Below are 23,297 nucleotides of genomic sequence, written 5' to 3'. Positions count from 1 at the left end.
AGAGCACACTGTATCTTCATTTTACAGATGATAAAATTATGGCACAGAGAGTTCATATAGCTATAGATTCAAGCCCTTGGGACTCAGAGTTCAAGCACTTAACCCCTCCATCACCCCACCTTTCTGGTGTTAGTGGGGCTCTCATGGGGTTCTTGTGAGGTCAGGAACATGGTGTCTGTGAAACACTGGGATAGGTCTAAACACACCTGCAAGTCATGCAACACGTTATACTGTCGTCACCAGAGCATCTTAAACCAAATGAATCTGAATCTGAAATCTTTGAAAGAGAAATAACTTGGACACCTTCATTGGCTGTGGCTGCCCTGAGGCTGGTGCCCCAAAGAAGGCATCATAAGGACTATCTCAGGGAAAGAATTAGAAGTGTGGAATTGACCAATATTACAACCAGTGTTGAATTTGAGGGCTCAGTTGTCATGCTGTCCCTTACCTTGGACTCTCAGTTAGATTGTACCAAATGAAAGAACACAGAGGCAAAAGTAGACTTTTGATTGTTTTTATTGTGCTTATTATGATAAAGCAGTACAATACTCAGGTAGCAAAGATGGGAGTCCGGATGTGTAAAATAAATGGCTTTGAAGCAATTATCTGGTTAAAGAGCCCCAAGAGATGCAACTGGAAGTTGTGTGTTGGCTGTGCTCAGAGACATGAGTACCAGGTGGCTGAGGAGCTGGTGGACATTAAGGAGGGAGTGGTGCTGAAGCCCCTGTGGATGGTCCCCTGGCCCCACCCCTGAGTCATGGCAGAATTTGTTCTTGTTGTGGAGTGAAAGTTTCTTTTTACCCAGTGGTTTGTTAACCAGTTCTGCAATAATGACACAAGAGAAAAAAACACATTTGAACTGAAATATACCAAACTCAGAGAGAAAGTCCCACTAGATGCACAGCAGACAATTTTAGGGACAATAGACAATAGAGACAAGTGGACCCTTGGTGCCACCATGTGTTAGGAACTCTTCCCGTTGCCACAGAATGCTGGTCTCCCAAGCAGACAGATGGCGATGATGCTGGAGTAGATCAGGCTCTTGAGGAGAAGTAGGAGGTAGGTGTAGTAGGCAGAGGTGCTCATGAGCTGCAGCTGCAGGGTGTCTAAAAGAAGTCATTTATTAGTTTCACCTTCTGTTCTTTTGAAGGGCTAGGACTTATTAATGGGAAAGGGGTGATTTTACACATTTCTGATGATCTAGGTTGAAGTGATGCCCCCACACCAGCACAACCTGACAATAAACGTCTATACCACCAACCAGACAATAAACGTCTATAAACACTACCACCACCACCATCACCAAATAACTCAGAATCCAGCTTGCAGGTCAAGTCCATCAACAACCTCTGGGAAATTCACTTAGAACATTCTAAAGTATTAAAAAGTAAAGCTGATGAATCAACCTGAAAAGACATTGGTTAAAAATTAGCTTTTACCATTTCTTCACCCCCACCACATCTGTAAGTAATAATATATCTAATATGCTTTAATCACTAACTAAATGGCAGACATTTAATTTGAGAGATTTGTGTGCAAAGCTTTAATCTTAATTTTTCAATAACCTAGGAGATTATTATTTTCTTTGCCATTTTACAAATAAATTGAGGACAGAGAATTGATTTGCCTGATGTCATACAGTTAGTAAATACCACCAGCAAGATTTTAATCCCAGCAACATAATGTTCAAGAACACATTCTTACCTACTCTGTATTTCTGTACCTCACGTGTAATAAATACTCCTGACAACAAAGAGTTAAGCATAAATATAAAGATGAATTGCTGATTTAGAAGCATCTTAGCCATTATATCTTGTGCATTTTTGAGATTCCTATCAAGGGTACAATCAATGGAAATTTGCTTGTGTTCAAGGTAGGGTGGGTGGGAGGTTTTAGTAAAGAGGGCATTAGTGGTGATGAGTGGAAGTTTAAATCACCATATTGTATACCTGAAACTAATGTCACACTGTATGTTAACTAACTGGAATTTAAATAAAAACTTAAAAAAATAATAAAATAAAAAAGTGAAAGAAAGGGGCAAATCCAAATTCTCTGCAATTTTAGGAGGTCAAACTCGCTCCCTTGTCTTTCTTGAATACTTTTATTGTAGTTATGATGTTATAGGATAATTGCATTTATTATCCTTTGAGGTTTTGCAGGAAATACATGATATCAAGAAATAATTAATGCCAATGATAGCGGGCCAGATCGGCTACTCAATGAACCATCAGGTTGAGTCTGTTCTTATGGAAATTTCTTTTACGTGTTTATCTCCAAAGAGTCAGAATTCCGGAATCATTAGCCCTTGGTGTGGAAAAGGACATCAAGTGATGCTGTGCTCGTAATTCCTTGACAAAGGGTCCTTGGTCAAGTAACATGTTAGCTAAAGTCTAGAGGCCCCTTGATATTGGACATGGAGGGCAGATCAGCAGGGCTAGAGCCAATGATCTTTGTACTTTCTTGTTACATATGTTGGAATAAAGGTCCTGAAGCTAGTACTTATGTGTCAGCTAAGTGAAATATCCTATGTTAGACATATGTGACCTTATGTCTTCAATTACTGAATGAAGCATTATTTGTGTTATTTCTGCCTTGGCTCAGAAAATGTAACTACTGTAACCATATTCATGTAGCTAATAATGAAAAGACTGGGGTTAATGTCCAGTCTGTGGCATTTGAAATCCTGCACTTACACCCGCTCCCCAAGTGTGCACCTGTCTCAGGGTCTTAGCTTTGGGATATCTTGCTTTATGACAAAAACATAGAAGAATAGAAAACTGAGTAAAGTGTATGAATTGTTAATTCAGATGGTCTGGGTTGAAGCCCCTGATCTCACTGTGTGGTGGTGCAGGGACTTAATTAATTTTAGCTCATTGCCTCATGTGTGAAATGGGAATAAACTCCTTCACAGTGAGTATTAAGGGAATTAAACAGAATGCACTCACTGTGCAGCACAACGCCTTCTGTACAAGAAGCTCTCAGTGTCGGTTCATGTTATTAACCACCAGCAAGAACAAGGAGAAGCAACTTGATATCATGTTTTCCTCAGTCAGTAGAAACAAAAGCTACAGAAAAAATGAAGTCCATTGTTGAAAGAATTCAGAGCACATCACTGCAACCCTAATTTATAGTCCTCTCACACCCAAACCTGCATTTACTGTGTGAAGAACACTCCTGAGAAATGATGGATTGACTTAAATATCAGTCTATTTTGCAAGATCCAGCCATTCTGAGGTTTCTCCCTGAAGCCCGGGAAGTTCAAAGGTTAAATTGATCTGCAGGAAAAAGTGCTATAGCATAACATAAAGGCAAACATAGACAAAATCTTACCATCTTTATATCTCACAGAAGGTTTTGTGGAGTTTACAGCAGCAAGCTCTAGAAGAAATGAGGACAAGTATTCAATTATTCATATCCATTATTTGACAGGTGTCTGTGTTGTGGAGAGATGGATGGATAGATAGACAGATAGATAGAATTTGTCAACCAAGAGGAGAGAGTCATTACTAATATGAGCCCACAATTCCAGAACTGAGTATTCTGAGTGTGTAATTCAGTAGATCAATTCATATATTGTATTTCTGCACATGAAGATGTTGAAGTTCATGAATGATACATTTTTTTCTTCTTTTCTCACCACTGGAGGGTAATGTCTAAGACTACCTTGTTTTCCTTCTGTGCTCATAGCTCCCAGCATAGTGCCTGCCGCACAGTAGGTGTTCTATAAATACTTGTTGAATGGAAAAATAACTAGCAACATTGGCTGCTGTACAGTCCTCAGCACCCACTGCTGACATGAAGGGTTGCTACCAAAATGAATTCATCCAACCCTAGAGTGCACAGCAGAATCTTAAATTTTGGAAGGAGTCTGGAATAGGTAAATTCCCCATCTAAGCAATAGAAAGAGGTCCTACCTTTCCAAAGCACACATGTTCCCAATATCCCCAACTCTTGCACACGATTTTCTGGAGTGGTGGTGTTTGTGGACATGAGAACAATACTAATAAAAGCCAATACCTATTGAGTGATTATTACTGTGCCAGGCACTATGTGAAATGTTCACATGTATTAGGTCATCTGATCCCCCAGTGACACTGAAGTGTGCTGTATTCATGTTAGACATGAAGAAATAAGGTTTAGAGAGTCTAAGTAACTTGTTGGGAGTCATACCAGTGATTGGCAGAGCCAACACTCAAAGGACCATTGTGAGGGTTTAGATGAGCTAGACCATGTGGAAAATACCTTGTAAAACAATCCATAGAAATGGATAATAAGTCCACCATTGTGGACTCTCAGATATCAACTCTTCCAGTATCTTAATTATTCTTAACAAATGACCTTTCTGTTACAGAAGTTTCACAGTTCAGTCCACTTCTTTCAAGGGATAAAAAGATGGGCCAAGTAATAATCATAGTTTTCTGAATATATAAAACTGAGGTGAGGGTTGTACTTCTTTACAATGTAAAAAACAACAACAAAAACAAAACCCAACATGCATACAAAGACAAAAATCCTTAAAAAGATCATTGACTGTTGGATGGAGGAAGAGAGTCCCAACATGTTTTGGTTTATCCTTTCTCTGCTTGATGTGTCCTTGTCCATACATATATGGTTCTGTTATGCAAATTGTTCACTCCACACAATCTTATTTTGGTACACTCTTAACAAATAAATCTGAGCTGTAGGCTTTGGAGTAAATCCCAAGAATAAAAAGTATATATAATCATGTTTGGTGTTAAAATATTCTCAAGAACTGACTTAAAGTGTCTTAAAATTCCCTTTCTTTTCTATAGTGGTTTTATTCATTAAAAGAGAAATAAAAATCTCTAATCACCGTGCACTGATTGATTGAAAAACATTAAGGTAACAATCTCTCAAATTAAAATCTGTGGGTGTACCCTAGGTTCTTTTTCTCAATCAGGTTGGTTGAAGACTTGGACCAGAATAGTTTTATCTCTTCAAAATCACTTCATGGATTTGGGCTTCCATGTTCTATATATTTTTAGCTTTCATCAAAAACAAAAAGAACAAACAAAAAACTTACAAGAAACAGCATTAGAAATTTGTTGTGGAAAGGCATTAACAGAAATGCCCTCAATAGTTTTGTTGCTATGAGAAGATCTTGGGAGACATTCCTTTCAGAAATTAATTCCCAGGTAAAATACATCATGAATAAAAACATCTCTCTTTTCTATTATCATCACCACAGAATGTAATATAATATATTTTTACTTTGATCATTATAAAAATCAATACCTAAAGAACTTCAGCCCAGTGGTTACATTAAATTTGTGTTTTTCTCATTTGCCTCCTCTCTGTTTCTTAGTGGTAGAAATAAGAAATTAGGGCTGTCTGTAATCTTATACCAGTTATTAGGAAAATATACATAAATACAATAAACAGATGAATAAATGTGTCCATCTCATGTTTTCAGAAACAAGCATTTTCACTGGCATTACAATTTCTCTTCACCAAATGCCAGGAGAAAGGAAAGGTAAGTAAGTTTTGACTCTAAATTTGATCACTGGAAACACTAAGGATCCAAGAGGATAAAGATTTACTTCAGCAATTCAGAGTGGTACACTGCAAGGGTCTTTGCATGTTTTGTTATATGTTTGTTTCCCGCTGCTTCCCAAGGGCTTGTGAACTGCACGGAAAGTACAGACTGGTTCCTTCTCATGGTCCCTCTGGGGTCTTGGTCTGTGATGTTAAAGCCAGGACTTGACTGAATCTAGTGAGTTACTGGACCACAGCCGGGCCAGGGCACCTTCAGCTGTCTGCCACACTGTCTAAATATGTCTAGCATAAGCCCCGATGAGGTTAATTTGGGACACAATGCCTGAATCATGCCTGAATCACAAGTGACTCTGAGTGATTAGGAAAAGTATATTCTCTCTACTGTAGTGATCCTCCTTGGGGCAGTAGTTCATTCTGCATCTCTACCAGGCCTGGCACACACTAGGACTGCAATAATGTTTGCTGAGCAGATTTACCAATGGTAAGGAATATATCCATTATGTAGAATGGAAGAATGATTGTACACATTAGCTTCACCCAATCTTTATTTACCAAACTTCACCTTAGAGTGGTATATAAAATTCAAATCTGAGAAATCTAAGACCATACTAAAACCATAGTGACCAAATTATTGTAGCCTCTATCTCATTGTTTATGGGTTATACTTTGTGTAGAGCAAGACTGAAGCGAGAAGGACTTTGACCACTGAATAGAACATTCCTGAAAGATGTATAATTGTTCTTATTTCCTGACAAAGTAAGATCATCAAAGGTGGTTCTTGAGCATTTATGATGTGCGAGGTTGCTAGGTGCTTTCATGTGTATTGTTTCATTTAATTTGTACAATGATCCCCAAAAAACATCACTGTGACCTTCATATTTTGGATGATGAAACTGAGGCAAGAAAGACTAAGTGAATTTGTCTTTTTCTTTTTCTCTGTATGTTCCAAAGTCCATTTTACTTCAATTCTATGGGAAAATAGCAGGACATTTATGCTACCGTTAAAGGTAAAAACATCAATGAAAGGTTTCTATTTGTTTCTTTTCATTAGTATTTGACAGAAAAGGTGGAATATTTCCTTTGGGAAGAAAAAGGTACTGGAAAGTTGCATTCATAAATACATGTACATACTGTTTTTCTGTGAGGGAAATAGAATCTCTTGATCAACTCTTCCTTTATTCCACTCGTGTTTCACGATACATTTGTGTTCTTTATCCATTGACGCTCCACTCACGGTCAGCCAGCTGAATTTCATGTATGTGTCATTAGTCTTCATGGTGTCTCCCTGCTGGGATTTCAGAATTGTTTCGTCATCCTTTTCTTTCCAATCTATCTTAATAACATCAGGGAAAAAGTCCTCAAGAAGACAAAGATATGTTCCAGCCTTATGGAGTCTTCTCTCAGCAATTGAAGGAAGGAAAATTGTGGGCTTGGGAGAAATGTCTGCATCAAGGCTTCTATCTGTGGGGAAGTGGAATAGCAATTAGAACATTATTAGAGAAACACAAATTTTGTGTGGTTGGAACCACCCAGCACAGTGAAATGAGGAAATTTGCCATAGAATTAGTGCTTATCTCAGACCTTTCATCCACAGTGGGTTATGAGGGACTGATTGTCCTTATTTTCAGTGGGAAAACAGGTACAAGAAGTCATGTAACTTGCTCAAAGTCACAACACTTAAGTGGCGGAGTCTGGATTAAAATGTGGAATTTTTTGAAACAATACATAATCACTTGTTTGAATGAGAATTCACTTCCAGGTGTCCTTGACAATCTATCAAGTTGAACTTTAAATCTTCAAATTGGATCCCAAATTCACTTCTGAAGTAATGGAGGTCTCCTACTTGATTCCTGATTTTATAAAACATCTCAATCTCACATCTGAACAACTCCAGGATTTTGAGTAGGACAATGTTTAAAACTGCACCTCCCAAATATTTACAATGCCTTGAATTTAGAAGCAATGGGGCAGTATTTCCAAAACTGCTATTAGAAAACATTTTTTTCAGAAACGCTTTTGTATTAACTTTATCAAGTAACACACATCAGAATTTTGTTTTGCTTTGGAAAATGTTCACTGAAAGCTCATTTTGTATTGGAATTTCATTTGAGGTTTATATATGACTAAGATGACACCACATTTTGACTCTCAAAGTCTCCCTTTAAAGTTGAATCTGCTCTAGAAAGCTGCTAAATGGTTTTTAGAACCCCACAATATCTGTGATTTCACCTGTGGAAAAAAGTATATATATAATTGGTGTAATGTTAGAATTATGGTTCCAGAGTTTCTCGCAGACATAATGTCAAAATATATAACAAAACATCATTGATTTTAAAGGGCATGTCACTTGAACACTGGTATGTTACTTGATTATACATTTACTGTTAGTAATTAAAATTATAAAAGTTAGAATCCTTTTAAAATTTATTTCTACCTGAAATGCAGGTGCTTTACTGATATTCTCTTAGGCCTACTTTGGAGTTAGTTTAGTAATTCAATGGGAAATTTCTTTAGAATTCAATGAGAAATTGGATTTCTCATTTGAGAAGAAAAGGAAGAAAAATCTTTTCTGGATGGCTCATAGTACTCTTTTTTTTTTTTTTTAGAAAAAATTCTTGAGACTTTCTCCCTGTGTAGCAAAGCTCTTATTTTCATACTAAATCAGTAACAAACAATGAGCTTTTATTCATGATATAAATAGAATTAGGTCATAATGTACTTATTTTAAGTTTATATATCTTGATCGTGGTGTAAATAGTATTTTATTGATTATAATAAAAGACACTGTATATTTCTCCAATGATATACTTTGTTTTTAATTTTAAAAACATGTTAGATAAAGATTAATTTTTCAATTGTATATTAATTTTTCAATTATGTGATATTTACATAATTTTAGCCTCTAGTCAATATATTAAGGAATCTAATTTTCATCTTAGAAACTTTGTGTGTGTGTTTTATAGGAATACTTCTGATTCATTATAGTAAAGAAATTGAAAATCAATTGATGAACTTGAAAAATTTCTGGATGGTAACACACTGGTTTTACCTCCTGTCCCTTTTCTTTAGCTAGACTCTTGATGTTTTATTCTTTTCAGCATAAAATGAATCTTGAACTTCCACAATTTTCTCAGTGGAATATTAGCTGTGCATTAAAATAGTGTACTTGATTAAATATGGTTAGTGCCTATATTTTGGGTAATAATATTACATAGTTTTTCCTTCAACATTCTTTTTAAAACTAACTAACAGTGATTTTTATGGCCAAAATCATTTTTATGATGCATAAATTAGAAACCAGATTCCAAGAAAAATAAACCTGTCTAATACGCTTACATACATTCGTTTGCATAATCACAAAATACATTGGAGTTAAATTGTCAGAGTTACTTATATTTTATTAAGATGCAGCAGTGTGAATTCTATATAAATTTACCAAATGTCAACTACATTTTCAAGTGCAAGTGTGATATCTCAAACCTGCATATTGATGTTGATTTAATTGTTCTCTATTTTTCTGTTATTTTTCTTTTACTAAATAAATAGAGCTATTTCATATTTGAATGTGAATTTCAAATTTATGGCATTTCTAACTTTATTTAAAATACTAACTGTATTTAAAAAGTTTAAACTTTTTTCTAATAAATGCGAGCATGAAGACCAAACTTGTTGGTGTCTGACCATGTCTGCCGGAGGTCACCATCTGTGAATGACATTAAGTGTCATGGTGCCCACAGTAATGATGCAGTGGGAGCATGAAATGTGCTTGTTTAAAGACCATTTCTTCCATTTTATAAAGTGGAAGTGGAAGGCAATGCCCACTCTTTCACTTCACATTCCTCCTAAAGGACTCATGCACTGAAGTCCTTTTCTCATTTTATGGTGGGAAAAGCATAACAAATTTGAAAATTTAGTGTACTTCATCACATTTTTCCCCTACCTTTGCTTTGAACATAAAATTTGACCCTGTGTTTCTTGATAGATAATCACAGGCCTTTTTCTTCTGCTTTCCTTAGTGCTTTTGATGTTCTATTTTTATTTCATGGCCTAACTCTACTTGTGTGTTTTATTTTAAGCCTTCTCAAATAGATTTTGGAAATAGGTAATATAACTAAGTGAGAAATAGTTTGTGCATTAGAGCTTGTTTCTTTTTCTGCCCCAGAACTTGATAGTTTGGTAAGGTCTAACTCAAAGATGACATGAAAAACGGGAGATGTTTGCAAATCCTGCTCTGAGATACAGACACAAAACATGTAGAATTCAAACACATTGAAATGCCAGAGCATAAGGTGAAGCTTTCGTTCCCAACATTATCCCTCACAAAACAGGGGTTGCCTTATGTTTCAGTCTCTCATATTATAAGAGGCTCTTCTAATGCTCTACTTTGATCAAACAATACTACTTGGATATCAACCTGAAATGAACTCAAATTAGTTTTAGAGGTAGAGCTGGTAAAAGACAGTAAAGAAGTTTAATATGGATTTGGTAAATATTACCTGGAACAAAAGTCTCTACATGTTATGTTTACATTGCAAAATATAGGATACCAGAGTAAATTAAAAAATGCTTTTATTTTATAAGTGGGTAATTTTCTCTTCAGATAAACTATCCAGTGACATCAACATAAGGGGATCCCAAAACAGACACTCAGACCCTGAGATGACTCAGAAATTTGCTCTAAAGTGGAAGTTTTAGATGCGTGTGAAGTGTCTGAACAAAATTTTTTAACAAAACTGAGGGCAAAAGAAGCAGTATTTCTCAACTGATATTTGTATTGATATAATTTTTAACTTTGTAGGTATAATTCAATTAAGATATTAAATATACAAGTGAATATTTGGCTTTTATCCATATCACTGTAAGTTTATATATTCAAATTGCAAAACCTCCTCCCTTTTTATGTCTGGATATTTCCACTGATAAATGAGAGACCACCTTATATTCAGGCTAACAATACTTGAGACAATGCTTATTACATTCTCATCATTTTTTTAAGTTTTTTTTTAAAGATTGATTTATTTATTTTAGAGACAGAGAGAGTATTAGCAGGGGCAGGCGTAGAGGGAGAGAGAGAGGGAGATAAGTAGACTCCCTGATGACCCAGGGACCCCTAGATTCTCTTAATTTATAAAAGCAGGTAACAAAATAAAAAAAAATTTTAAAAAGCAGGTAACAATGAGTCTTAGAAATTGAAGTATCCCACAAATTAGACCATTGGTTCTGAACTGATCTGTAGACTAGATGGTAATCATTAATATATTTTTCTGCACTCCTGTTTCATAAAGATTTCCAGTGGGTGGTCTTTGAATTCTGGAGAATAAAAATTCTTTATCACTGACCATGTCCCAATTTTTATGTTAGCTATTTCCATATTTAATTTCATATACCTTAGCACCTTCCACTTGAGATTGTTGTTACATCAATAATAAGAATGGATGAAAATCCAAAATGTTAAAACAGTAACAAGTGTCACTATAAAATTTTAATTTTTTTCTTTATTTTTTCTCTTTTCCAATTTTTTCCATAATGAACATGTATTATTTTTAAAATTTTAAGAAAGCAATAACCAGATTATACAGAAAGTGATAGATCCAGATTCATAGTCCATATTCCTCTTTACACCACACTCTTCTCAAAAACATCTTTTCAGGAACTCATGAATTATTATGTCTGTGTCACCATTATTAAACTTGATTGCTAGAATTTACATTGATTATGTAGTCAGTTGGAAAAAAGAGCACCAGAAACTTGCTTTTCAATTTATGAATTCATTTGTACCTATGATCACAACCATTAAGGAAAACTAAATATATTTCTTTCATTTTTTCAATGTTTTATCACCTTTTTGAAAATTCTTTGAAAACTTTTATTTGACTCGACCTAGTACTCTAGAAACATCCTTCTGAGATATTCTCCCTCATTCAGGCAAAAGTTCATCTTTAAGGCTAATGAAGAATGAACAAATTTACCAGACTGATTTGGGGGGGGGGGAACCTAGCTCATGACATCTTTAAGTATGTTGCATAGTTAAATATTTTGATAGTTGATATTAATCATCCTCTGACCAAATGAAAGTTTAGCAATTTTTGTTCATTCTTTTCCATTGGTTATTTTTGGAATCACATAAATAAGATGTACAGTCTTCTTTACAAAACTTTCAACACAGAAATCCCAAATGGACCTAACATTTCCTCCTCTTAGGGACCTGCAGTTGCTGCAGCTAGTTAGCTACTTGTTAATGTCCTCCACGCTAGCTCAGGCAGCAACTACCTCCAAGGACTGGGATGGAGTCACCAACCTCTCCAAGGATCATGCTGCTACTTGTGACCAAACTGGGACCAAATCCTAGAATTCTGAGCCAGCACCAGCACCTAGCCTTCAGCCCCTGCATCACCTGCCTTCCTTCCCTACCTTATATGGAAGAATGTAAAGAAAATTTACCTGTAATCCTGAGCTGTGTGCCAGGACCAAACACTTTGTTGCTGCTCCAGCCATACCAATCCCACTATCTGAAAAGCTTTTACAAAAAAAACCCTTTGTGCCTCTTTTAAAATAGTGCCCATATTTTTTCACTATTTATATAAATATATAAAAATGGGCCCTGCTAATTTTTTTTTTTTTTTTTGAGAGAGAAAGAGGGTGCGAGCAGGGGGTTAGGACACAGGGAGAGGGAGAGAGAGGGGAGAGGTATGACCAGCAGGCAGGGAAATAAATTATCTCACAACTCTGTGATCATGACCTGAGCCTACATCAAGAGCTGGATCCTTAACCAACTGAACCATGCAGGAGCCCCAAACCCTGCTAACATTAAACAAAGATGAACCTGAAGCAAAATCACATTAGATATGAATTGATGAACTGACCCCTCTCTGCCTGGTCAGCTTGGTTATGTCTTTCCCATCTCACTCACAGGGGTTGGAGAATATGATTTTACCTTTTCTCACCATTTTCCTGAAAGTTCTAATCTCTTCCCTTAAAGGGTTTTCTTCTATGATAGCACTTTTACTAGAGTGTAATTTACAGTTATTATTTCTTTAATTTTCAAAGAAGAAAAAAATAGAAATAATATATATGAGTATTTAATAAATGAGTGTTCAGTATTTTTACAGGATTATTTTATTTCCATATATTGAGGGGTGGGGTATCTGGTTTAATTGTAAAGTAAGTTCTTTCCAGAATCTAATTCCCACTGATACTAGACCCAATGAGTTGTTACAGAGTTTGAAATCATAATGATCATCTCTTAACCTAGTTACTCCTGAAGGACTGCTCCTTTGAGCTTGAAATTACCCTAACAGTTTCCAGGGAATTGATTTAAAATTCTGAGTTGCTCTATCAGAGGATCCTGTTTGTTTTGGTCTTTCTGCAGCTGTCCCAGCAGGAGTGCAAAGGCAGCTCTGAGTTATGCAATTGAGTCCTGGATGTAGTATAACTCTCCCTCCCCTTCTGCTCCTCTTCCCATGTGCACTTTCTCTCCATCTCTCTCTCTCAAATAAATAAGTAAATAAATAAAATCTTTTAAAAATATGGCCTAATGTTTCTAATATCACATAATGGTCTAGACCACATTTTTGGAATGGACAAGTCTCTATTGGATCCCATTCTTTGCCATAGTAACTAGCTGTCCATATGCTGAGGTGATCCTATATTGTTTTTTCTAAAAAGCATCTATCAATTTTTCATTCACAGGATCAAAACAAAACAAAGTTACTTACCTGGGGGAGTTACTATGAGCTTAGTTCCTTGTCCAAATATCTTGATCCAGCCTACGTTACCACACTGGTTAGAGGTTCTACAAAAACATCAGCCTTCTCCTGAGCTTCACGGCAGGACCAGCAGGTAGAAACCTTGTACTGGCAATTTGATCTTCTGGGTTCCCTTGGAAGTCCTTGAATACAGGCTCATAGCATCTGATATTTTATGTTTTCCTGAGATTAGTTGACCCAGATGTCTGTTTTCAAAGGAGGCAGTAATCACTGAGAAGTGCTGATAGAAAACAGAAACAATAAAAGCAAAAGAAAAAAAGAGAGATTGGGAGTAACGGGTCAACCACCTATTTATCTACATTATCAGGAAAAGTATTCAGTGAATTAAGAGGTTTTGATTTTCAGGTGTTCAACTGTGTGAAACTGCTCAGAGATGCATCAAAGGAAAAGCCCTTCTGTTCTCACAAACACCAGACCAGCTCTGTTAGCAATTTGGGATTGTATTTCTAAAGGAGGAAACTTTAGTAACCCAAATGCAACGTATCAACAGAGATATACTTGAGAAATGTGAACAATGGTCTCCATTTTGTAATCATCTACTTTTACGACTTGGCAACATGATTCTTTACCACACCATGCAAAATGAGAAAATAATTTGTGTAACAACATTATTTTTCCTGGAATAAAAAAGAAATTTGTAGAGAAGTCTATCTCCCATGAGATAATAGATTTCGATTTAAACCAAAATTTGAAAACATATTCCATTTCTCTGAAGTGTTGAAAGAAGAAGCCTCTTGGAAGTTATTCTGTGATCTTCAGAAATGCATGTGTAGCCCTACTTCTGTGGTTAACTAGCTTTGGACAAGACATTTGCCATCCCTGGGTTCCCACGTCCCATTTGCTGTGTGGGCATTGGGCTATGAATGTCCAAAGGGCCCTTCCTGTGCCAACAGCTTATGAACCTGTGATTAAGAGCAGGAAAGGGTCTTCTGTGGTTGCTTAAGTGAGAAAGGCGTTGAGGGTTAGTAATAGAGAAGGATTTCTTACAGGTCCCTTCTGATTCTGTGATACTGTGAGATCCCTGTAAGCATAATATCAGGTGGCTTCATGGGACGTGAGGACTTTATTGACTATCAGGTAAAAGACTCTGTTGTTTTTCTTATCTGGATCTAAGCCGGAATTGGGCTAGTCTTACAGGTAATATTGGTTGAGCCATATGGGATTCATTTCAGGGGCTCTTCTTCTTTTAGTTGGTACCATGCATGATAGCCTTCTCCAAGGAAACCCCAGACAGCTTGCAATGTATGTGCAATGTTCTGTCTGGTGTTGGCGTAAAGGAAAGTTGATTCTAAAAGATTCTTATTTTGTTTTTGCTTTTTTTTTTAAATTTTATTATGTTTTGTTAGTCACCATACAATACATCATTGGTTTTTGATGTGGTGATCCACGATCCATTGTTTTCATGTAAGAGTCTTATTTTGATGTCTCCATTTGAAATGCAAGGGGGTGAGATCAAAGGTACCTGAACAAGTTGACAGTGGACATAAAAACAGTGAAGATAAAAGAAAGGAGTATATTCAACCTACAAACCCAAGCCAAAGACCCATATATCCATGGGGTTGGCAATGCAAGTAACTAGTCAGAATTTTCTCCAAGAGGGGGGCGTGCATCAGACTGGGGAGGCAATGGCAGCCTATATACTTCAGAGGCAAGGATGGGGGAGGAAGGTTTGCTTTAAAACCAGTGAAAGACATTCTCAGTAAGATCTGTCTCAGTGTTATTGATTATGTTCCTGGTATAAAGAACTATCTGATCCCAGAAGATCTCACCTAAACCCCATGTTATAATAATTCATTGTTATATTCCCCTTGGGAGCAACATCCTCACATTTTTCCTTTAGGTTTTGCTTCAAACACACCTATCCTTGAGCTCTTTTTCACTCTCAGAGATTTTCCACCGTATTTTGGGAGAGTGTGTGGAGCTATATGGCTCTTGTGAGAAATGGAAGAAAAGTCTTATTACTTTATGTAATAACAAATGAGACGATAATCCCACAACTTTATTCAGAAGTATGTACATTCTATAGATCAGTAGTTTGTAGAAAGTTCCCAAGGCTTGGTGAATATTAACAATTGCTGTAGCTGTTGCTTTAGATGCTAGGATGTTTCTATATTCTGCTATGAGCGAAGAAAATTCTTGGAGAAAAAATATCTTTTGGTTTATTACCGTCAACTCTTTTCCTATTCATAATTCTCAGCTTTTCAAAATAAAGCAAACTCTACTATTGCTGGGAGGACAATGTAAAGTGTGCCTTTAAAAAAATACCTGAGTTCCTATGTTAGCTGAGATGGCTCAGTGAAACAGTTTAGTTGTAACAGGAAAGGACACTGTGATGTGTTGACCCTGTGCTAGACCTGTACTGTGTGGAGCCTCCTTCAGTCCCCAGCAACCCTATGAGAAAGATGGAGCAACTTTCCGGATCGTGCTGTCAGTTAAGAGACTGAGCAGGAATTAAACCCCAGGGCCATGTTATTTCAAAGGCCTTATATCTTCTGTCACTCATTCATTCATTCATTCATTCATTCAAGTCAGCACACCATTTGGCACATTGGATTCAGCTTCCTTCCCAGGAAACTTATCATAGATGGAGAAGCAGGACACTAACTAGGACACCAGTGAGGTCACTAACAAAAGCCAACCTAGGCCCCAGAGAGGTAAATAGATGATAAAGTGACCTAACTAAAAGAAACAACATAGATTGGGTGCTTGGGCTCCTAGCTCAGATCTTGCTGAGGACATAGATGCAGGAGAAAAGTCCTGTAGCGACAGTAGCCGGGTTCCTCTGGGAGGTACAAAGGAGCATGTATGTGTTTGCACGGGTGTGGAGTTGTGGGAGGGTTTTGGTTCAGTGGCTGTGGAGCATTTCCATATAGTGTATCCCAGCAGGCGCAGTAATACAGCCCAGCATCTTCCTCATTAACTTGGTGTATCCTGAGACTCGCTGGCAAATCGCTCTGCCATTTCCTGGCTTCATATCTTTCCTCACTAACACCTTGTTCGTGGACCACATTTTCATTTGAGGAGATATACAGAATTCGTTTTAGAGGCTGGTCTGACTTCTGTCGGTACCAGTGAATATATACGTTATTCCTTAAGCCACTTGTTTTTATTTGGCATTCTAAAAATGCTGTGTTTCCTTGTTTCTTGGTAATGGATGGTACGAGTTGCGTTATTAAAATGTCTGCATTTGTATCTGAAAGGAAAACAAAAACAACAATTAGCAAAATTTTGACATTCCTTAAAATAGTACGCATTTGTTTTCTATCAATAAAATGCTTGAGGTCTGGCGTATACATTTTCTTCCTGAAGAATTCAAAGTCATCGTGGAATTTATCAGCCTGGATTGAATGACCTTTTGGGCTTTCTTCTGCCCATAATGGCTGACTTGATTGTCCATGTTTTCTCTCTCCTTTCTTCACTGAGTGAAATCTCCCAAGGGTAAAGCCACTTACAACTCCACAGGGAGGCCACCAGGATGACCTGTGGCAGGAGCAGCATCCTGCCAGCACTGTCAGGAGAGGTGGTTGAATACTGGGCTGATCGCAGAGCAAATTTGAGGGATGATTTAGTAGAGGAAGTGGTGCTCTGCACACACAGCTATGACTCATAGACTGCAGAGAAAGAGACCCACAGTATTTACCACAAATCATCCTGCAAAACAGGACTACTAACTCAATTTATCAGTACATCTCTCTCATTACTGTGTGATTGTTACCATGAATCGAAAATTAGTGTAAAGAAGCCATTTCTTATTAAAGGACTATAGTCCTTTATTGGTTCAAATCAGAGAGTGGGAGAAGGAGAGAGGAGGAGAGTTCTTACAGTTTTCTTCTTCTAGTAGTTATGATTCTCTGCTTCTCTCTCTCTAACATCCCCTCTCTCTCTCTGACTCTGTCTCTCTCTCTCTCTCTCTAGTCCTTCCATTGCAGTTTATGTAATTTCTAGTGACCTATCTTTATGTTAACTAATTCTTTCCTTATATCTCTTAAATCCACTGGTGAGCCTTTCAGGGCATTCTTCATCTGTTACTGTTTTTTATTTCTTGCATTGCCTTTGGTTCTTTAAATCTCTATACTGAAATCATCTGTCTGATTTTGTATACTACTTACCTTTCTATTAGATTAAAGCCTTTAACATAATAAAATAAAAAAATGCAAAAAAAAAGAAGATAATGAGCACATCTTTCCTTCTGCTAGGCCATTATGTGGGGGTTTGAGTTACTAGTCAGGAGTTAGACTGGATTTGAAGTTTGTTGTTGGTAAGTTATCAGAGTTGAAATTTGTTGTTGTCAGAGTTCAGGGACTTAAAAATTCTCTAGTTCTACTTTGTTTTTGGTTTTTTTTTCTGGATTTTAAGACTTTTTAAATGTTATATTAATCACCATACATTACATCATTAGTTTTTGATGTAGTATTCCATGATTCGTTGTTTGCATATAACACCCAGTGCTCCATGCAGTATTTGCCCTCTTTAATACCCATCACAGGGCTAACCCATCCCCTGAACACCCTCGACTCTAGAACCCTCAGTTTGTCTCTCAGAATCCATATGCTCTATGGTTCGTCTCCCCCTCTGATTTCACCCTTTTCATTCTTCCTTTCCTGCTATCTTCTTCTTCTTTTTCTTAATATATAATGTATTATTTGTTTCAGAGGTACAGGTCTGTGATTCAACAGTCTTACACAATTCACAGCGCTCACCATAGCACATACCCTCCCCAATGTCTATCACCCAGTCAACCCATCCCTCCCACCTTCCACCAGTCCAGTAACCCTCAGTTTGTTTCCGGAGATTAAGAATTCCTCATATCACTGAGGTCATATGATACATGTCTTTCTCTGATTGACTTATTTCGCTCAGCATAATACCTTCCAGTTCCATCCACGTCGTTGCAAAAGGCAAGATTTCATTCCTGTTGATGGCTGCATAATATTCCATTGTGTATATATACCATTTCTTCTTTATCCATTCATCTGTCGATGGACATCTTGGCTCTTTTCATAGTTTGGCTATTGTGGACATTGCTGCTATAAACATCGGGGTGCACATACCCTTTCAAATCCCTACATTTGTATATTGGGGTAAATACCCAGTTGTGCAATTGCTGGGTCATATGGTAGCTCTATTTTCAACTTTTTGAGGAACCTCCATACTGTTTTCCAGAGTGGCTGCACCAGCTTGCATTCCCACCAACAGTGTAGGAGGGTTCCCCTTTCTCTGCATCCCCGCCAACATCTGTCATTTCCTGACTTGTTAATTTTAGCCATTCTGACTGGTGTGAGGTGGTATCTCATTGAGGTTTTGATTTGGATTTCCCTGATGCCGAGTGATATTGAGCACTTTTTCATGTCTGTTGGCCATTTGAATGTTGAAAAAATGTCTGTTCATGTCTTCTGCCCATTTCTTGATTGGATCATTTGTTCTTTGACTGTTGAGTTTGATCAGTTCTTTATAGATTTTGGATACTAGCCCTTTATCTGATATGTCATTTGCAAATATCTTCTCCCATTCTGTCGGTTGTCTTTTGGTTTTGTTGACTGTCTCCTTTGCTGTGCAAAACCTTTTTATCTTGTTGAAGTCCCAATAGTTCATTTTTACCCTGCTTCCCTTGCCTTTGGTGATGTTTCTAGGAACAAATTGCTTCGGCTGAGGTCAAAGAGGTTACTGCCTGTGTTCTCCTTTAGGATTTTGATGGACTCCTGTCTCACATTTAGGTCTTTCAACCATTTGGAGGCTATTTTTGTGTGTGGTGTAAGGAAATGGTCCAGTTTCATTCTTCTGCATGTGGCTGTCCAATTTTCCCAACACCATTTGTTGAAGAGACTGTCTTTTTTCCAATGGACATTCTTTCCTGCTTTAGTGAAGATTAGTTGACCATAGAGTTGAGGGTCCATTTCTGGGCTCTCTATTCTGTTCTAAAAATGAAAAATAAAAATGTTTTTTAAAAAAAGGGATTGATAAGATGTTGGTTGAAAAAGGGAAAAAGAAAAATTGAAAAAGAAAAAAAGACAGTTAAAAAAAATTAACTTTGAAAGACTAAAGAATCATGGTAAAAAAGCCATGATTTCTATGTGCAGTATTCCCCTAGCGCTGGAGTTCTGCCGTTCTCATTGATCAGTAAACTTGGTCTTGGCTGGCTGTTCTCGCTGATCTTCTGGGGAGGGGCCTGTTCCCGTGGTTCCCAAATGTCTCTGCCGGAGGCGGAATTGCCCCGCCCTTGCCCCCTCCCGGCTAAGTAATCTGCTCGGCTTTGCTCTCCGGGGCTTTTGTTCCCTGTGAGCTTTCTGGACAGCTTTGGAGGCGGAGAGTGAACATGGCGGCCTCGCAATCTCCGCCCCGGAGGAGCCGAGAACTCGGGGCCCCGCTCCTCAGTGAGCCCCCAGAGAAAAGCCATCAGTCACTCCCGTCTCCCCGGTCTCCGGCTGCACTCTGTGCTCAACCGGCCTGTGACCGCGCGTCTCTATCTCTGGCACCCGACCCGGTCTGGAGTCTCCAAACCCAGCAGATCCCTGCGGTGCACTCCCGCGCGGCTCCTCCCAGGGGAGGAAGGTGAGTCTCCCCGGATCTGCCGCTTGTTGGGTCCCTGCTGGAGGCGCAGTGGCCTGACTGTGAGCGGAGCCAACTTCTAAAAGTGCTGATTTTGTGCTCTGCGGCTCTATCACTTGCCAGAAGCGGCCCACGGAGACCCCTCCCCGCCGTCCATCCGCCCGAATATCGTCTAGGATTCACTTCTCTGCATGTCCTATCTTCCAGAAAGTGGTCACTTTTCTGTTCAGAGAGTTGTTGCTCTTCTTTTCTTCCATCTCCTTTTGAGTTTGTAGGTGTCCAGAATGGTTTGATCCCTATCTAGCTGTATTTCTGCGACCAGATGAAATCCAAGCTTCTTACCCCTTCGCCATCTTGCTCATCCCTCCTAGTTGTACTTTGTCTTTGTCTCTTCACTTGTCTTTGAGTCTTTTTTCTGCTCCCCAAAGAAAGGTCTCTTGAAGCTCTCTCAGTTATATTGCACTGTGACTTTTACTCAAGGTTTGCTAGCATGTGGGTCAACATTCAGGAAGGAGGACATTTTCTGATATTTTTATTTAGTCTCAATTTTAACCAGATACAGTGAAACTGGGTCTTAAGCATGTGGCCTTCACAAGTATTCCTGCTTCTTTTCCAGAGGTAGAACATTTTGTTTCATTTAAAAAAATTTTTTTTATTTATTTAGAGAGAGAAAGAGCATGAGCAGGGGGAGGGGCAGAGGGAGAAAGAGGAAGAATCTGAAGCAGCCTACCTGCTGAGCATGGAGCCAGACACAGGGCTGGATCCCGAGATCACGACCTGGGCAAAGTCAAGAATCCAATGCTCAACCAACCCTGAGCCACCCAGGTGCCCCCAGAGATAGAACATTTTCAATCCTTATCTCCTCCCCCAGCTTCAGGAGGTACCCACCTACTTCAGGCCATGGTTTTGATGCCCATCCTTCTGCAGATGAAAACGTATTACTTTTGGACATAAGGGAGATGTTCTGGGCAAAGTCGTGGTGATCGCCTCCTTTCTATTCCCTCATCTGCAGTGGGATTCCACCACTTCCCCTGCAGGTGAAGTCACTTTTTTCTACAGTGGTGATGGGGTAGATTAGATCTGGGGGGGATTTATCAGTAGCTGTTTTTCCCATCCTGCAGCACCAAGGGAAGCTCTCTCTGGATTGGCCCTGATCTTCCCTTCAAGAATTTTATGGAGTTCCTGGAGAAGAAGCTTAAAAAGTGATGGGAAGTACCTCATATATTGGTCCTCCAGGGTTCAAACTCTTCCACTTGTCTATATTTGGCTCTTATTGTTTCATTAAAAATCTCCTCTTTAATCTTGTGACCAGCTGAATGTGTTTGACAACATCTGTCTGAGGTGAGCATCCTGTTTCTCCCTGCAAATGCCTGTCTGTCTCCAGTTTTTGTGTAAGTCATTAACCCTGCAACCCTAGTTCTCTGATGGGTTCAAGCAAAGTATCAAATTTCAATGTGTCCTGCTTTTTTGGATGTTATTGTAAGATGGGAGCCTGCTATTTCCAGCTCTCTACATCTCTGAGCACATGCAGGTCCCTTTTCCCATTTTGTTTTTGTTTGTGTTTATTTGTTTTTCTTTAATGTAAATTATTATTTACATTAAAGAGAAGAGAAGTAAATTTCAGTTGACTTCTGCCCAAAGTCCCATTATATCCCTTTCCATTTTTTAACTGGATTTCTTTTCTCATTACTGAGTCTTGGGACTTCTCTCTGTATTCTGGACATCAGTCTTTTCTGTGATATGTTTTTGGAGAATATTTTCTTTGAATCTGTGTCTTCTCTATCCATTTTCTTGAAATTTTCTATTTTCCTTCCATTTTCAGTCTTGAGAAGGACAGAAATGTTAATTTTGAGGAAGTGCAATTTATCAAAGATTTCTTTTATGATTCTTGCTTTCTGTGTCCTATATGAGAAGTGTTTAGCTAACCCAAGGTCACAAAGATTTTCTCCTGTATTTTCATCTAGAAGTGTTATTGTTTAGTTTTTACATTTAGACCTAGAATCCATTTTTAGTTAATCTGTGTGTGTGATGTTTGGTATGGATTGTGGTTTATTATATTTTTACATACATAAACAATTGTTTCATAGCCAGTTGTAGAAAAGTCTATTCTTTGTCTTTGGATTTCGTGGCATTTTTGTTAAGAATTAGTTAACCACTTATGTGTTGCCCTATTTCTGCATTTTGTTCTTATCTATGTATCTATGTTTTCACTGATACCGTACTGTCCTGACCATTGTAGCTTAATAGTGTTTAAACTCTTCAAAATTATTTTGGCAATGCTATGTTCTTTGTCTTCCCATATAAATTTTGCAACCAGCTTACCAATTTCTATGAAGAGTTTTCTTGGGATTTTGATTGGGATTACATTGAATGGATTTATCAGTTTGGAGAATGTTTGACATCTTAACTATATTGAGTCTTCCAATCTATGAACATGGCATATCTCTAGATTTATTTAGTTCTTCTTTGACTTCTGTCAATAAAGTTTTATTGTTTTCAGCATACAAATCCTTCCCATTTTTGGTTAAATTTCACCTATAAGTATTATAGAATTTTTTTTTATATTGTTGCTGTTGCTATTGTAAATGATACTATTTTTTAAATTTCACTTTCCATTTGTGAATTGCCAATATAATTACAATTGATTTTACATCTCACATTCTATTTTATTGTATATAGTCCTCCATTACATGCATGTGCCATCATTTATTCAACCAGTCTCACTATGTTTGGATATTTATGTCACTTCCAAAATTTTGCAGTTACACAATGAAGGTCCATGTCCATATACATTTTCACATTTTTGAAAGCTGTGCCTTTAGATTAAATTTTTAAAAGTGCTTTTATGAGGTTGAAAGGTAAGTGCATAGGAACTTTTGTTAGATATTTTCAAATTCCCCCACAAAATGATTGTATTTTACATCCTTACCATCAATATATGAATGCCTATTCCCCCCCACAGCTTCACCAATGGAATGTGTTGTCAAACTTTTAAATTCTTGCCAATCTCATGGGTGAGAAATGATACCTCAATGTAGTTTTAATTGATCTTTATCTTATAAGTGAAGTTGAGCATTTTCTTATATGTTTAAGAGCTATTTTCATATTTCTCTTCATAAGTTGGCTTTTCATGTCTTTTGCCACTTTCCTACAGGATATTTTAAATGTTTTATCTCTGTTTTTAGAAATGTATTTTTTATATTGGGGATAGTTGGCCTTTATGCGCTCTACAGATTGCACCTATTTCCTAGTGATTTGTCATCGGTCCTTTGGTTTAACTTCTGCTGCTTTTTGTCATGCGAGCTTTTTTTAAATTTCCATGTAGTACAATTTATCAATATTTTTTCCTATTGCATCTTGAGATTTAGTTATAGTTACAAACTCATTCCCTAATTTTATGTTGTATAGCAGAGGCTGGTAAATATATATATATATATATATATATATATATATATATATATATATATA

At 37.5% G+C, this 23,297-nt stretch overlaps 1 gene segment (V, D, J or C); it reads right to left on the bottom strand.

The window, feature by feature from the left end:
* Positions 1-213: 213 nt before the first annotated feature.
* The window catches only part of LOC118021313, a 30,545-nt gene continuing 7,461 nt past the window's right edge, over positions 214-23,297 (bottom strand). Inside the window, 4 exon segments of the C gene segment in view lie at positions 214-1,106; positions 3,331-3,378; positions 6,649-6,978; positions 11,959-11,999. Of these exon segments, the coding sequence occupies positions 964-1,106; positions 3,331-3,378; positions 6,649-6,978; positions 11,959-11,999 (562 nt within the window).

Source organism: Mirounga leonina, unplaced genomic scaffold (genome assembly GCF_011800145.1).
Source record: "Mirounga leonina isolate KUSES-001 unplaced genomic scaffold, KU_Mleo_1.0 Mir_174, whole genome shotgun sequence".
In the NCBI taxonomy this organism is placed as follows: domain Eukaryota; kingdom Metazoa; phylum Chordata; class Mammalia; order Carnivora; family Phocidae; genus Mirounga; species Mirounga leonina.
Note: the sequence above shows the minus strand (reverse complement) of the source record. Positions and strands in the feature narration are given on the sequence as shown.